Source organism: Trachemys scripta, chromosome 1 (genome assembly GCF_013100865.1).
Source record: "Trachemys scripta elegans isolate TJP31775 chromosome 1, CAS_Tse_1.0, whole genome shotgun sequence".
Lineage (NCBI taxonomy): Eukaryota > Metazoa > Chordata > Testudines > Emydidae > Trachemys > Trachemys scripta.
The window spans coordinates 115,974,307-115,989,466 of NC_048298.1; the positions used below are offsets into that span (position 1 = coordinate 115,974,307).

General features: G+C 40.8%; 1 protein-coding gene across 10 annotated transcripts in view; it reads left to right on the forward strand.

The window, feature by feature from the left end:
• SOX5 (SRY-box transcription factor 5) overlaps nt 1–15,160 on the forward strand; it is a 421,524-nt gene that overhangs the window by 285,608 nt on the left and 120,756 nt on the right. For 6 of the 10 annotated variants that reach the window (XM_034782427.1, XM_034782373.1, XM_034782420.1 and 3 more), the window contains exon 7: nt 11,486–11,609. In XM_034782427.1, the coding sequence (XP_034638318.1) occupies nt 11,486–11,609 (124 nt within the window). The remainder of the gene's footprint in view (nt 1–11,485; nt 11,610–15,160) is intronic. The other 4 variants (XM_034782381.1, XM_034782399.1, XM_034782442.1 and 1 more) reach the window with 1 other exon arrangement.

Here is a 15,160-nt window from a genome sequence, read left to right on the forward strand (position 1 = left end):
TGGCAGCAGTTACCTTAACAAACCCTGTTCCAGAGCTGTTCTGACATCAAACCATAATATTTTTGTACAAATAGATACAATCTGGTAATACATAAGTGTTATATAGGCTGAAGAAATTATTTTAAAATCAAAAAGGCCATGTCAGTTTCAGCTTTATTTAAAACACAGGGGGCTTTCAGTGTTTGTAGATGCAAAGTGACAAAAACAAAAGGGGAAAAAGAATACATATAAAACTTCTAAGAGACTAGTATGAACAAGAGAGAGGAAAATTTACTGTATGTTGCCAATGATTCTGTAAGGCATTTACAACCCCTCCACCCACTTCTTTATCATTGTAATAATTGAAACAGTATTTAATAGATCAGCCAATCATAGAAAATAGTCCACATTTGCAGCTTAAGAAATTATCCTACATGATGTCCTTTCTAACACATCAGGAAATCTCACACCTGTTTTCTTTTCACTGACAAATGGTTCATTGAGTGGCTTACTGCTAGAGCGCTCAACATAGGTCCAGAGCTTATCAGGAAGAACATTAAACAAGCATCTGGAAACTGTGTAAAGCTCCATCCTGTGCTGTGAGACATCATCAGTTATTAATGAAAGATCATATATTTTCCAATTCTGAGGGAGTGACATTACACATTAACTCTTGTTGTATTATGACTACATTTGTGAGCAAGTTGCTGTTATCATTGTGTACACAAAGAGAGGGATACACAGTGTTAAATAATAGAATATTCACAAGTCTGTGGCAACCGTACAAATGATGATCCTCAGCTGTACTTCTGAGACAGATACAGTAACTCCTCGCTTAACGTTGTAGTTATGTTCCTGAAAAATGCGACTTTAAGCGAAACGATGTTAAGCGAATCCAGTTTCCTCATAAGAATTAATGTAAATTGAGGGGGGCCGGGGGGGCTAGGTTCCATGGAGGCTAGGTTCCATGGAAATTTTTTTCACAAGACAAAAGACTATATTATATATATGTATACACAGTATAAGTTTTAAACAAACAATTTAATACTGTACACAGCAATGATGATTGTGAAGCTTGGTTGAGGTGGTGGAGTCAGAGCAGGGCCGGCTCCAGGGTTTTGGCCGCCCCAGGCAGCCACAAAAATATATATATATATCCGTGATCGCTATTGCAATCTGCGGCGACAATTCGGCAGAAGGTCCTTCGCTCCGAGCGGGAGTGAGGGACCGTCCGCCGAATTGCCGCCGAATAGCTGGACCTGCCGCCCCTCTCCGGAGTGGCCGCCCCAAGTACCAGCTTGTCAAGCTGGTGCCTGGAGCCGGCCCTGAGTCAGAGGGTGGAAGAGGGAGGGATATTTCCCAGGGAATGCCTTACTGCTAAATGATGAACTAGCACTCGGCTGATCCCTCAAGGGTAAACACATTGTTGTTAATGTAGCCTCACACTCTACAAGGCAGCACGAATGGAGGGAGGGGAGACAGCATGGCAGACAAAGACACACACCCAGTGTGTGCGAGAGAGAGAGAGATGCGCATTGCCCCTTTAAGTACGCTGACTCCACTCTAAGAACATTGCCTTTTTAGATCAGCAAGTTGAGACAGCAGCTGCTGCTTGCAAGCTCCCTCTGTCCTGGGCCCTGTCATGTCTCCCCCCTGCTCTATGGAAATGGGGTAAGCGGGTGGCAGGAGCCGGGGGAGGGGGACACCCTGACATTAGCTTCTCTCTTCCCCCTCCGCACAGCAAGCAGGAGGCTCCCGGGAGCAGCTCCAAGGCAGAGGGCAGGACCAGTACATGGCAGTGGGGGAGGGACAGCTGAACTGCTGGCAATTGCTAGCCTGCTGGGCAGCTGCAGCACAGGGAACCTAGGGGAGCGGGAAGCTGATAGGGGGGCTGCTGGTCCCCTCTGGTTCCAAGCCCCCCACCAACAAGCTGCAAAGGGCTGCTCGTTCTGCAAGCAGTGGACAAAGCAGGCAGCTGCCAAATGACATTATAAGGGAGCATTGCGCAACTTTAAACAAGCATGTTCCCTAATTGATCAGCGATGTAACAACGAAACAACATTAACCGGGACGACTTTAAGTGAGGAATTACTGTACTGTAACATAAGCACAGCTCTAGGGTGCTCTGGAGCATGCTACCACTTGAAAACATTGAAATATAGCTTGGGAAAAGCAGTATTCATTTGAATTTTAAGCTCAATGAAATGAGTCATTTTGGACCAAACACTGGACATGGTGTTGCAAAGAGCCTATCTTGTCCCTGCCCAATCCCCCATTCACCAAACAGCTCAGTCAACCAAATGATGGATCCCTTTCCCCTACATGAAAGAAATGTTGCCTTACGCCTGAGCTGTGTCTCCTTTAACTAGCAAGGGCTCTTTTGAATGTGCACTTTAGTCCTCTGCCATAGCTACCAGGCTATCATCTGACTATAGAAGCCCTTCCTGAAAGTTCTGTTCCTCCTTGGGAATCTCACCCACTAGAATGGGGTCCAGACAATGTGCAACAACTAATCCTGCATGAATGCCTCATGTGAAAGATCTAAACCATTGATTCAAAACCAGCTGCATATTGGAATATAGGCCAATTTATTTTTCTTTCCTTTGGGATATTTTTTTTCCTGGGTGGGGAAGTGTTGAGATGCTCCAGTGGCAGAATTGTCTTTGTAGATAACTGTCATGTTATGTGAATGGCTTGCCATAGATCATCCCAAATGAGATAAAGTTGTGTTACAGTTTTCCCTGCTTCTGCATATTTTCCATTTACCACATCAAATGTGAGAGAAGAGGCTCCACACTATTTTTTTTAATGTTCTATACCAGAGGTTCTCAACTTTTTTTTTCTGAGCCCCCGCCCCCACCCCTCCAGCGCACTATAAAAACTCCACAGCCCACCTGTATCACAACAGCTGATTTTCTGCATATAAAAGCCAGGGTCGGCATTCGGGGGTAGCAAACAGGGCAATATCTTGGGGTCCCATGCCACAGGGAGCCCCATGAAGCTAAGCTGCTCAGGCTTCAGCTTCAGCCCCAGGTAACGGGGCTTAGGGCCTTGAGCTTCAGCCCCATGCAGTGGGGCTTTGGCTTTCTGTCCTGGGTCCCAGTGAGTCTGATGCTGACCCTGCTTGACGGACCCCCTGAAATCTGCTTGCGGCCCCCCCCCCGGGGCCCCCGGACCCCTGTTTGAAAATCGCTGATATAAACCAACATAAATAAATTCACCCTTCCTCAGCTGTTCCTTTGGAACAGCCAAGAAAAGTTCCTTGTATGCTAAATTTCCTTTCATCTTGAATCCTTCAAGGAAACAATGAGCTGTTCGTGGTGGTCGTATGTGTCCTTGTCATATTCCATTCTTCCCAGCCTCACTCTACGTGTTTATACCACTCCATCTTATCCTTCAAAATGGGTTCTGGGTCAGCGCCTCCTTTTGGAGCATGTCACTGCTACGTAGCTGGCTAGAGGGGCTGCCGTTAAGCAATGCAAGGCACGTCCCCCACCCCACCTCCCAGTTAAGGGGCTGAGTATATGCTCACTTTTATAGCGCTCAAAATCCTTGCTGAAATGGACACGAGGAACAAAACAAGAATCTCCCCCAGGACTGTGCAGAGCTCTAGGGCTTCTAGAGTTGATCCAGTTCACTTTTTTTAACTGGTCAGCGTTTATGTAAATATTTGAGACATTACCCATTTTGCACTGCCTTTCTGAGGGTTTGTTTGCCATGTTTTCTATGTGCCAGGGCATATACGTTCAAGCTATTGCTTGTTGGGGATAGTTCCCATTTTTCAGCAAGCTAATAATTTTTTCCACATTATCGCTCTAAAAAGCTCTCGTATTCTGGAGGAGTTACAGAGGTGTGTTTATTTTTTCTCCCTAAATGGCCTTATTTATTTGTCTTTATAGGCTGGCAACATAAGAACATATTTTCCTATGAACGGTAGCATTACTAGGAAGCAATTGTGAACAGTGAGGTTTTAGCATTGAATGACTCTACTGATATTTTGGGAGGATGAATTTTAATAAGTGCTGGCATGTATTTAAATAAGTCTCTAATGCCACAAAGGAAAGAATATTACTTAGGGCGCACATCATTCCCTGCAGAAGAACTCTCGGAAGATCTGGAAGAAGATGTCTCACATCAAGATCCTCTCACAGAGATCCACCACAACATCCTGCCTAGGGGCTGGGGAATGCCTCTATGTGGAAAAGGCAGTGGGTGCTCATTCACAAAATTGCAGAACTCCAGAGATCGGGGGAGGGAGGCATGAAATCCATGTGTTGCCCATCTCAGCAAGGTACACATCAGCACAGCCCTCTGTCTCTTCTCCATAGTTTGTATTCTCCACACCTGCATGGAACCCAGACCCAGGGCCGGCTCTGGCTTTTTTGCTGCCCCAGGCAGGGGAGCGCAGCAGGGGAGGGCACCAAGCCCAGCTGCGGGCCCGCTCTCCCCGACCGGCCGGAGCGCCGGGGGGAGGGTGGCGAGTCCGGCCGGGGCTCCACTCTCTCTGGCGGCCAGAGCTCCGGGAAGAGGGCGAAGAGCCCAGCCGCGGCTCCGCTCTCCCCGACCAGCCGGAGCGCCAGGGGAGGGCGGCGAGCCTGGCCGGGGCTCCGCTCTTCCCAGCGGCCAGAGTGCCGGGGGGAGGGCGGTGAGCCCGCCGCGGCTCCGCTCTCCCCGGCGGCCAGAGCGCCACGCCGAGCCGCCCTCCTCCAGGTACCGCCCCAAGCACATGCTTGGTGGGCTGGTGCCTGGAGCCGGCCCTGCCCAGACCCCATGGAGAGGCCTTCTCAGGATCCATAAGAGCGTGAGGGTGATGCTGCAGAGGTAGCAGAGTCCGCTTTTCACATACGGAGATTCCCTTCCAAGTGTGGATTTGAGGGTGGTGGGCAATGATGTTAGGTCAGGTCAAGAGAAAAACATTTCACTCTCTTATTTTAGAGGTATTGCCAAATTGTAAGGGAAGACTACCGATTGTAGTTGGAAGAAGAAATGCATTTTTATTTCTGCTTAAAATAGATATGGGGACGGGAGAATGGCCAATATATTTCCTGTTTAAAGGACCAATCATTCAAATACCAGGTGGAGTGCTTTCCACCATGAATATTCCCATAGGCCAACGGGACTATTCAAAGTAGTAAATTGTTGACCTGTAATAAGTGGTTTTAGAGCACTGTGTCTTAATACAATTAAATACTTAGCTCCTGAAAACAAACCTACATATTTATGTCATCTTTATGACAATGTTCAGTTTTCATATTAAGTTAGAAGTATGTTTAACTCTTGAAATGGTTCTGTACACAATCTGAAGTTAAAGGGGCAATTCAAGTGTATCCAGTACTCTGGAAAGTAATATTTGGATTTCATTGAGACAGTTTGATGGCTACATCACATGAAAAAAGCAAGTTAGCCACACTTCTGTATAAAAAAGGACATAATAAAATAAGAAATAATTTAAAGAAAGATGTTTGTAGGCTTCGAGAATGGTATTTCTCTGAGTAACAGCTTGTCAGAGACTAAAGTAGTGAACTACTGTTCAGAGTTTTATCTATCTGTAAAGGCTGAAGTCCCGCTTCAAGACCCAAATCTGCCATCCTTACTCATATTGAGTAATACTTTCTTCACAGGTAATACTAATGAAATCATTGGGACCATTTGCCAAGTAAGGTACTACTTAATGAGAGTTGGACTAGCAATCAAACCCAAAATGTAAAGTATACACCGCTACCTTGATATAACACAACCCGATATAACATGAATTCGGATATAACGCGGTAAAGCAGTGCTCCGGGAGGGCGGGGCTGCGCACTCCGGCAGATCAAAGCAAGTTCAATATAACGCGGTTTCACCTATAACGTGGTAAGATTTTTTGGCTCCCGAGGACAGCGTTATATCGAAGTAGAGGTGTATAAGTGCCAGAAATGTAATAAAATATAAACCCTGGAAATAAGAAAAGTCTATGTCAGTAACAGACAATTGTGAGAATGAAATTAGTGTAAGTATATAAGAATGAAAATAAATAAATAATAATACCAGACGTTACATATCTGTATCTAGATTTATAGAAAAGAACTATGGTCATATATTACTTGAGAAATATTATGAGCTGGCTAAATGAGGCAAGTGTCCTGTGGGAAAAAATAGTATGTGGTCATGTAATTAAATACTTTGTCATAACGGACATCCACAAGGGGGCCAAATTAAGGTTGCACTGGCAACCTTAATTCTGGTATTTCCTAACATCTGAGTGCTTAAATTTTCTGTCTTAACGTTCTTTTATGTAGCTTCTGTGTGTAATTATTTATATAGTGACCCAAAGCGTGCAAGGCATTTCATAGTACATAAAAAGAGACACGATCCGTGCCTTGAAGAGCTTGCAATCAAAAATGTATATAAGGCACAACAGTAGCTAGTAACTATTTATTGCTCCAGGTAACTGAGATAATCAAGGTATTTTCCTCAACTAAGGTAGGAGAGACCAAAGTATCACAATTACTATAGGAAAGAATAACTGCTGAAAGAAGAACAGGAGTACTTGTGGCACCTTAGAGACTAACAAATTTAGTCTCTAAGGTGCCACAAGTACTCCTGTTCTTCTTTTTGCGGATACAGACTAACACGGCTGTTACTCTGAAACTTGAAATAAATGCTGAGTTTTTAATTGTACCCAGTATGTTCATGTACACATCTATAAATGAATTTATATCCTATACATGTGAGAGACAGGAAGTATATGGTTTTGTGATTAAGATACTGGACTAAATCTTGAGATCTGAGTTCAGTTCCCAGCTCTGCAACAGACTTCTGGTGCAAACTTGGGCAAATCACTAAGGGCCAGATATTTAAAGGTGCAGATAGGAACCTAGTAGAATTTTGAAAATTCCATTACTCATGTAAATACCTTTAAAAAATCTGGCCCTACATCTCTTTGTGCCTCAATTTCCCATCTGTAAAGTAGGAATAATAATATTTTCTTTCACTCTTATTGTATCTTGTGTATTTAAATTATAAACTCTTCAGGGCTCTTACCTTGTGTATTTACAGTTCCTAATACAGTTGGGTCCTGATCTTGGTTTGGGCGCTAGGAACAATTTTAATACAACTAATAATAATATATAGATGGTGGTGTAGTGTCTGTGTCATAAGTTGCACACCCATGTGATAACTCTTCCTGCCTCTCCTACACTCTGACTACAACCCATCTCCTCAGGGGCTACTTCTAATAATCCAAACTTTTGAGCAGCATGTGTTCTCCTTTCATCATAAACATGGAACTTCCTTCCAAAATTACCAGTCTGAGGTGCATGAATGAAAATATCTATGTTCTTGTATAGTGACTTGCTTATATTATAGTTCAGTATTCCCATATTTTCTCATCAATAAGATTCTGAGTATTTCATATCCTTTGATAACCATATTAAGTTCCATTGAGGGGAGAAGGGTATTGGGACAAAGAAAAATAATTATTTATTTTATTTTATTTTATTTTATTTGGGGATGTAGGGGGCCTTTTAATGGAATTAAAGAACTTGGAACTTTGAAAATAAATTAATAAATTATATTACATGAGGTGGTTTTTCCCCCTTAGGTTATTTCATTTATTTATTTTGACTTTTTTTTCTCATTGTGTGTCCCCTCTGTGATAGGAATTGCAAATACTGAAACGTTGCATAAAAATACAAATTTTTCATAATGAAACAAACCTTGAAAAGAAGGGTATTTAGAGGTGAGGGAGCGGAGAAGGGGATGCTTCAGATATTCTGAACAGCCTACCTGATCTTAAAATGACCGATATTCTCTTCACTCTAATAACTGTGTTATACACAAGCACTGAATCTAAGGGTAAATTAAGTAGTTCATGCTAAATGAGCACTAAGAAAACCTTCATACGATGCATACACCAACAAATATTCTATATATTCCAGATATGTTACAATAAAGGTATTTTAGGAATGTTTTAGAGTGCGTTTTAAAATTGTATTGGGATTATTTGTTGTATCATAGGTTCTTTCTTTACCACTAGTCCAGTGGGACATGGCTCAGAAGGAGAGAAGAAATAAAACTAATATACATTAAGCACCTCTAAAAATGGCACACACAAAAAATAGCTTTTCTCTGCATTATAATGGCATGACTTCAATCCAATATCTCAGGGCTTTCCAGGGTAGGAAGCAAGTACCATGACTCATACTGAAAAGCTAGGAATCTTCTTTCCAAAGTTTTAAAAATACCCATTTCTAGTTGCATGACATTACATGTATCGGGTTTGTTTTGATGGAGCAATTCTACATTGGCAGGAGGTGGGGGGGCAGAGGAAAGAACCCTTTCTCTAGCAGGTTGCTGAGGTTTTTTTATTGGGTTATTTTTGTGTGTCTAGTTACAGTTACTTAGTGGTTTGGAATGTTAGAATGAGTCTTGGGGCAGACAAGTAAGTGGGCAGGGTGAAGATGAGTCAGTAAAAGATGCATAATTGCAGTTTATCACATGGCTTTTCAATTTATCAAATGGCTCTGCAATCTATCATATAATAGGATAGTAGTTCTGGATACCTGAAAAGTGGTGTACTGTTATAAGATAGATTGCTGAGCCATTTGATAAATTGAGAAGTCATGTGATGATATTTATATTGCAGCAACATCCAGAGGTCCCACACAGGATTGGAACTGCATTGTGATAGGCGCTGTAAAAAATGCATATGAAGAATCAGGATGAAATTCTGGCTCATTGAAATCAATGGGAGCTTTGCCATTGACTTCAGTGGGTCAGGGTTTAATCTGTAGTCCCTACTCTGAGGAATTTACACCTAAGAAGTCACCTATGAATGGTGGAGAGAGAGAGGGATACTATCAAGTGTATAGACTTGTATAAAAGTATGTACATATAAACGTGTGTATTTACTTTCATTATCTTTATACATTAGTAGAACAAAAGACAAGGTCTGAAACTAGCCCTGATTTGGGGTCAGTTGCATTCAAACTGTAAATCTAGTATCAAGAAGGGTTTTTTTGTTTTTTTTTGAAAGAGCACTAACCATCTGACAAGTTGTTATTAGGCAAATGTGAATAACAAGGCATTAGCTTAAAAAAAAATAAAGAAAACCTTCAGGAGAAAAACTGAAAAGAGAGGATCTGAATTATCTACCACTTCAAAAAGTTGTATCCTAGCAACAGTAGGTAACAATAAACATACGTTGTATAAAAGTTAAAATGCAGTAGTTAAATGAGACATAGGAAGGGTCAGTCATAATATATGCATTTTATATTGTATCAAGTAATCTGATTAAAATGAAATAACATTTGCCCTTATTTTTGGGAGGAAATAAATGCAAGTATTAGAGTGGTGCTACATATATTCCAGTTTGGAATGGAAATTACATTGTTTTGACTGGGTTATTCCTGTATCCATGCAAACCGTCCTCACCTCTCCCCAGTTCTTACCTCCTTTATACAACTGTGTTTGTGTCATTTAAAGTCGAAGGGTCCTATGGCCCCCTTACAGGGTGTAATTTGGAGGGAGAATTTGAAAAAGAAAATGTGACAGCCAGTTTTGAGAAAAAAGGGCATTTTCCTGGTAGACGTTTTCCTAAATGGGAGGATTTTTTACTGCAATGTTTTGCTAGCGTATCAGGCAGTCATTTGGAATCAAGTGCAGACTTGTGCTACGTTGTGGGCTTGGCAATGACAATTTTGTGTGTGTGTGTGGTGCTTTGGTTATATTAGCCCTGGAGGCAGAGTTAACACTTGCAATGGGACAAGAGTATTTGCAGTCATCAGAGAACTTTGCAGTCAGCTTCAATAACATCACTCCATTTTTTCGCCTTTTTTTTTTTTAACATTTTTTTTTTTTTTGGCAGCAAAGCTCTTAGTAGAACCATCTGTCTTTCTATTAGTGTTTTTGAGTCCTGTTTTGAAGCTTCTTTGCTTGGCAAAGTCACTTTCATCCCTGGAAACCATTTAAAAAAAAGTTCCATGGCTTCTTGCCGAAGAAGAGTACTATGCAAAAATTCCACACGGCTGTTCATTTTTGTTCTAAAAGAATACAGTTACTTTGTCTTAAAATATATATATATATCAAGGCAGAAATGGGACAATTCCAGACTGGTTGAATGTAAGGAGGAAGAAATAGCATTTTATATTTTATGTCTCCCAAAATCCAAATATGCCTTGTTAACTAACTAGATCAGAATAGCAACAAGAAGAATAAAGTAACAGCCAAAGTGAATCGAGTTAACACAGTAATTGGCACTACATCTAGCATAGCTTCAGCCTTGAGTTCAGTCTCCAAATGCAGCAATTTCTAACCAATACGTCTTGTGAGCTTCGTCTTACAGGATGTCCCAGGCTGTAAAGGTGCAATAACCACCCACAGAGTTACCACCATTCTTAATGCTGCATACAGAGAGGACCCATACCTGCCGACAGTGGGGGAGGGGGACAGGGACCAGAGTGAGGGCAGCGGCTTCAGCAGATATTACTGAGCATGCTCAGTACAAGCCAAGCAGGAAATCTGGGGGGGAGCACATGACCCTGTGTGCCCCACCCCAGGTGTCGCCTCTGGCTGCATATTTCACACCATGAACCAAATGTTAATCTATGACAGCCTATCTACATCTCTTATGCCTCTGCTCCACAATTCTGTGGTCAATCTTGATGACCTCTCTTATAAGGGTTTCCTTCCCTTTACTGATTGATCTCCTGAAAGGCAAAGTTTCATTTATTAGTATAGTTTTTTTGTTAAAACCAGTTATTCTGCTGATGACTTAAGTTACCAAACGATTTGCTCTTCTTCTATGTGAGATGGAAAAACAATGTCCTGACCATTTGTAGTAATCAAAAACATGCATAAAACTTTGCAAAAGTAGTAGTGTTAGCTGTTGTTTTATGGCCAATTTCCAATTTGGATGACAACTTTCTGCCTGCCTAAAGTCCCCTTCAGTTTCACTTGCAATGTAATAGTCTTCATTTCCTGCCCTACACTTTTGTGTAGTGTTTCTGTGCAACATGAAACAGCTGACACTCCAGACGTGGCTGCATTTCACTTGTGAGCAAAGTGTTTCAACTGTGTTTTGTGGCCATCTCTGAGAACATGTCTATGTCTGTGCATGCATGTACGTGTGTGTGTGTACATGCACACATATATTCCAACACATACATGCACGTCTAATATTTGCAAAGTGTTTAGAATCATTTGGGATGAAAGGTTCTATGTATATAATTGTGATTTGGCAGCATTGTGGTGTGGAATATCTTGCTGTCACATGGAGAAGATAGATAAAATTGCAGATGTGGTTGTTAAGGTGAAATGAAATATAAGTATTCCTTAATTTATGTAATTAATATGAAGTGCTGGGGTATATGGTAATTAACACATGGCTGAACTGTTGATGCTGTTGGAACCCCTCACAACACAGGAGAATATTCTACTCTGACCTGGCTAAAAAAAATAAATAAGCAACTACACAGGCATGTTCTCCAGAAGATTTTCCAGGTTTGATTTTCCTCCTTCTGTTCAGCAGGTTCAAGGTCAGCTGCCTCCATTGATGATTCCAGTGTTCCCTCCAGATCAACGAACCCTAGCAGCAGCTGCTCAGCAAGGATTCCTCCTTCCTCCTGGTTTCAGCTACAAGGCAGGATGCAGTAAGTCCTGTAGATTTTCCAGCTGGAAGTGGGCAGGGGGCAGAGTTTTCAAACAGGCTGTCCAATAGTTATGCTGAACTAAGTCACCATCAGAAATATCATGTCTACTGCCTTGAGGTGACAGACCCACTAAACTGAATTTAGGATTTACAGAATAGTGTGAGGACAGATTTGCCAAGAGATCACTAATATGTTCACTGATATAATGGCCAAGAATTTCAGAACTGGCTAGTGAATGTGAGTGCCCAACTTGAAGGGCCTGATTTTCAGATAGCATGTGCTCCGCCCTTTCTGAATATCTCTTTACAGTGTGTCAGGTTGGGCACTGACCATCACTATTTACTTTTGAAATTTTTGGCTATGCTGTGCAACAAAACAAAACACAAACAAGGGAACATGCTCATTGCCATGCACAGATACTCCTCTCTTAATCTAAAAGGGAAGTTGTTTGAAATGGCTCAATAAATTTCAACACTATTGTAGGGAAATATGTTTTTTCTTCTAGCAGCCTGCTTGCTTTTTATTAACTAAGGGCCTATTCTACCCTCTTTCTACACACAGAACTCACATTCATCTCAACGGGAGTTCTGTACAAAGATCAAGGATAGCATATGCCTCTCAATTTGATGGACTAACACAAAGCATAAGTATATTTTACAAGAGCCTAAGACTAAAAACTGTATAACATCTATTTTTTTAATCTTTGAAAGTTTTATTATCACAACAGGATCCTGATTTTTTTGGCAGTTTTATTTAAGCCTTCCATAGGATCTCTTGTTCCTGTCAACAAGATAAGAATAAATATAGGTTCAAAATAAATCAAAAATCTTCCTTTCATCAAATAGATTTAGCTACAGTATAAATTCTATAAACCTGGTTTTATGCATTTGTGCTTATCTAACTCTACTGATATCAGTTTCCTATCTCGTTATCTAAGACTTGCTTGTTTTACCATTCTCTCTCTTTAGTGCGTCTGTTTAGCTTTATTATGTCCGCATCAGTGTATCCATCTGTATCATTGACTAACTCATGAATTTATCAATTGTTTCTCATTACGCAGTGCTCACCAGTGGAGCAGTTTATTAAATTTTGAATGCAAAGGGACTATCTGGTGATACTTTTCATGCCACAATTTTAGATTCTTTTGTTTTTCTAACTTTATAGATCCAGAATTGGGTTTCTTTGAGCAAAGTTCCCTTTCGCTTTGGCCATCACCCCTCATCTTGGTGTACAGTAGGCTGTTACCACTACTGAGAAATCACTGTTCAAAACACTTCACCTCACTCAGCAGCTGCAGTGCCAAAGCATGGGCTCATTCACTTCTTCCAGTGATTTTACACCCATTTGTTCTCAAACAGGAGAAGTAGTGATTCACATTGCAGAATGTGTAACCGAAAGCCACATTGAATATGAATGCTACCATAACTGTAGGCCTGGAAAAGGTCAAGAAAACACCCCATTAGACATATCTGGCAGATTAAATTAGTTCCGTGTTAATGCAGTCTGACTTGGAGAGAGGGTTGGTTTTTTTTAACTGTTAGAAAATTAACAGTGGGATAGTCACATAATACCTCACATCCATGAAGTTCATATGACATCACACATTTTTGTAACCTTGGAAATAAAAAAAACTGAAAAATGTTGCTGCTACTCCTGGCAATAAGGCTTAAAATTAACAGCATGCCAAGGTCTAAGATTGAGCAGAAGCCAGTGGAAAAAGACAGCTCTCTGTTTGCTGATTCCCTGGCATGTTTGACTGAGTTTGAATGAGAAGCTGAGGGGAAGTGATCAGTAGTCCAAAGGATTTTTTTTCTTTTCGCTCACAATTTAATGTAAACAATAACATATATTGGCTTAGCTATACCTAGAAAGCTTGTAGCAGTGAAAAATATAGCAGCCTTGAAAACTGTAATATGGTCCCATCAAGTAATGGTTTTTGACAAGCAATTAAAATAGCTCCCCCCTTCTACCCTTCTCTCCCCCATTTCTGTCATTCATCATGGTAAAAGCATAGTAGATGGCAGACAAGATTTTGGGTAAAATTTTCAAAAGTGCTTAAGTGACTTAGGAACCTACATTCAATTTTCAGAAGTGACCTAGTCACTTAGGAGCCTAAGTCCCATTGACTTTCACATAGATCAGATTTTCAAAGTTATTTTGGGGCACCTAAAGATGCAGACAGGTGCCAAATGGGATTTTCAAAAGAGCCTAAGCAGTTTATTTAATTTCCACTGATTTCCATGTTAGGCATCTAACCTGCTTAGGCCCTTTTAAAAATCCCACTACGTTCCTATCTGCATTTTTAGGCACCTAAAATGCCTTTGAAAATCTAGCCCTATTTGCCTTGTAACTTTAGAAAATGGGATTAAAGTTCCTAAAGGAACTCAGGTGCTTTTGAAAATTTTATTCTTTAAGCCTGGGCTGAAAATTTTTCATTAAAATTTTACAAGACTGATTTATAGACTTCCCAAGTGACAATTCTATTATTTGCTATCTTTCGTAACTTGCATTTAGAAACAAAAAACTGCATGAGACCCTTAGTTCTATTGACAAACAGGTAAGAACCACATGTTAGCAAGTTTTGTATTTAGCATTTACCCACAAATGGGGAATTTATAAATTTTGGGGGGGGGGGGGGGAGAGTTTTATCTAGGTAAAAACCATGGCCTACATTTTCAAAAAGGAATTCGTGATTTTGGGTGCCTTGATTATTGGTTGCCAAGTTTGAGACACCTGAAAAGTGCCCAATTTTCAGATGGTGCTGTACCCTGCTCTCTGAAAGTCAGGCCTCCATAAAGACTCTCAAATTGGGACATCCAATAATCAAGGTACCCCAAATCACTACTCACTTCTTGAAAGTTAAAACCCACATATTGCAAAGAAGATCCTTTGTGCTACAAGTAAAACCTTAGATTACTGAAACAGAAAGACGTCTGAATATCTTATTCAATATTATTACTCTTTGTTTCATTCAACTTGGACGGCGCGACTAATCTAGTTAAACACTCTGTAGTTGGTTTCCCTTTATGGTTCTCCTGGCCAATAGTAGTGCCTGATTTCCTGGAGATTTATCTGTATGTCTCCCATTAGCTTCAGTGAGAATTATGTGATCAAATTCCTCAGCCAAATTGTATACCCTAGAGGACCAAAAGACACTTTTTGGGGGGAGGGGAGTAATTTTGGTGAGAAAAATGCTATTTTCTAATTTCCGTTTACTTCTTGAAATTCACTAAAGAGCTGCTCTGATATGCTGTTGTAAGAGGAGCTTGTCCACTGTAGATTCACTGTCTGATTAGTACTATGTTCTGGTGTGCTGAGATATTAATAACAATATGATGATAATTCATTAATAACTAGTATTTAAATAAAAAGAACAGGAGTACTTGTGGCACCTTAGAGACTAACAAATTTATTAGAGCATAAGCTTTCGTGGACTACAGCCCACTTCTTCGGATGCATATAGAATGGAACATATAATGAGGAGATATATATACACACATACAGAGAGCATAAACAGGTGGGAGTTGTCTTACCAACTCTGAGAGGCCAAT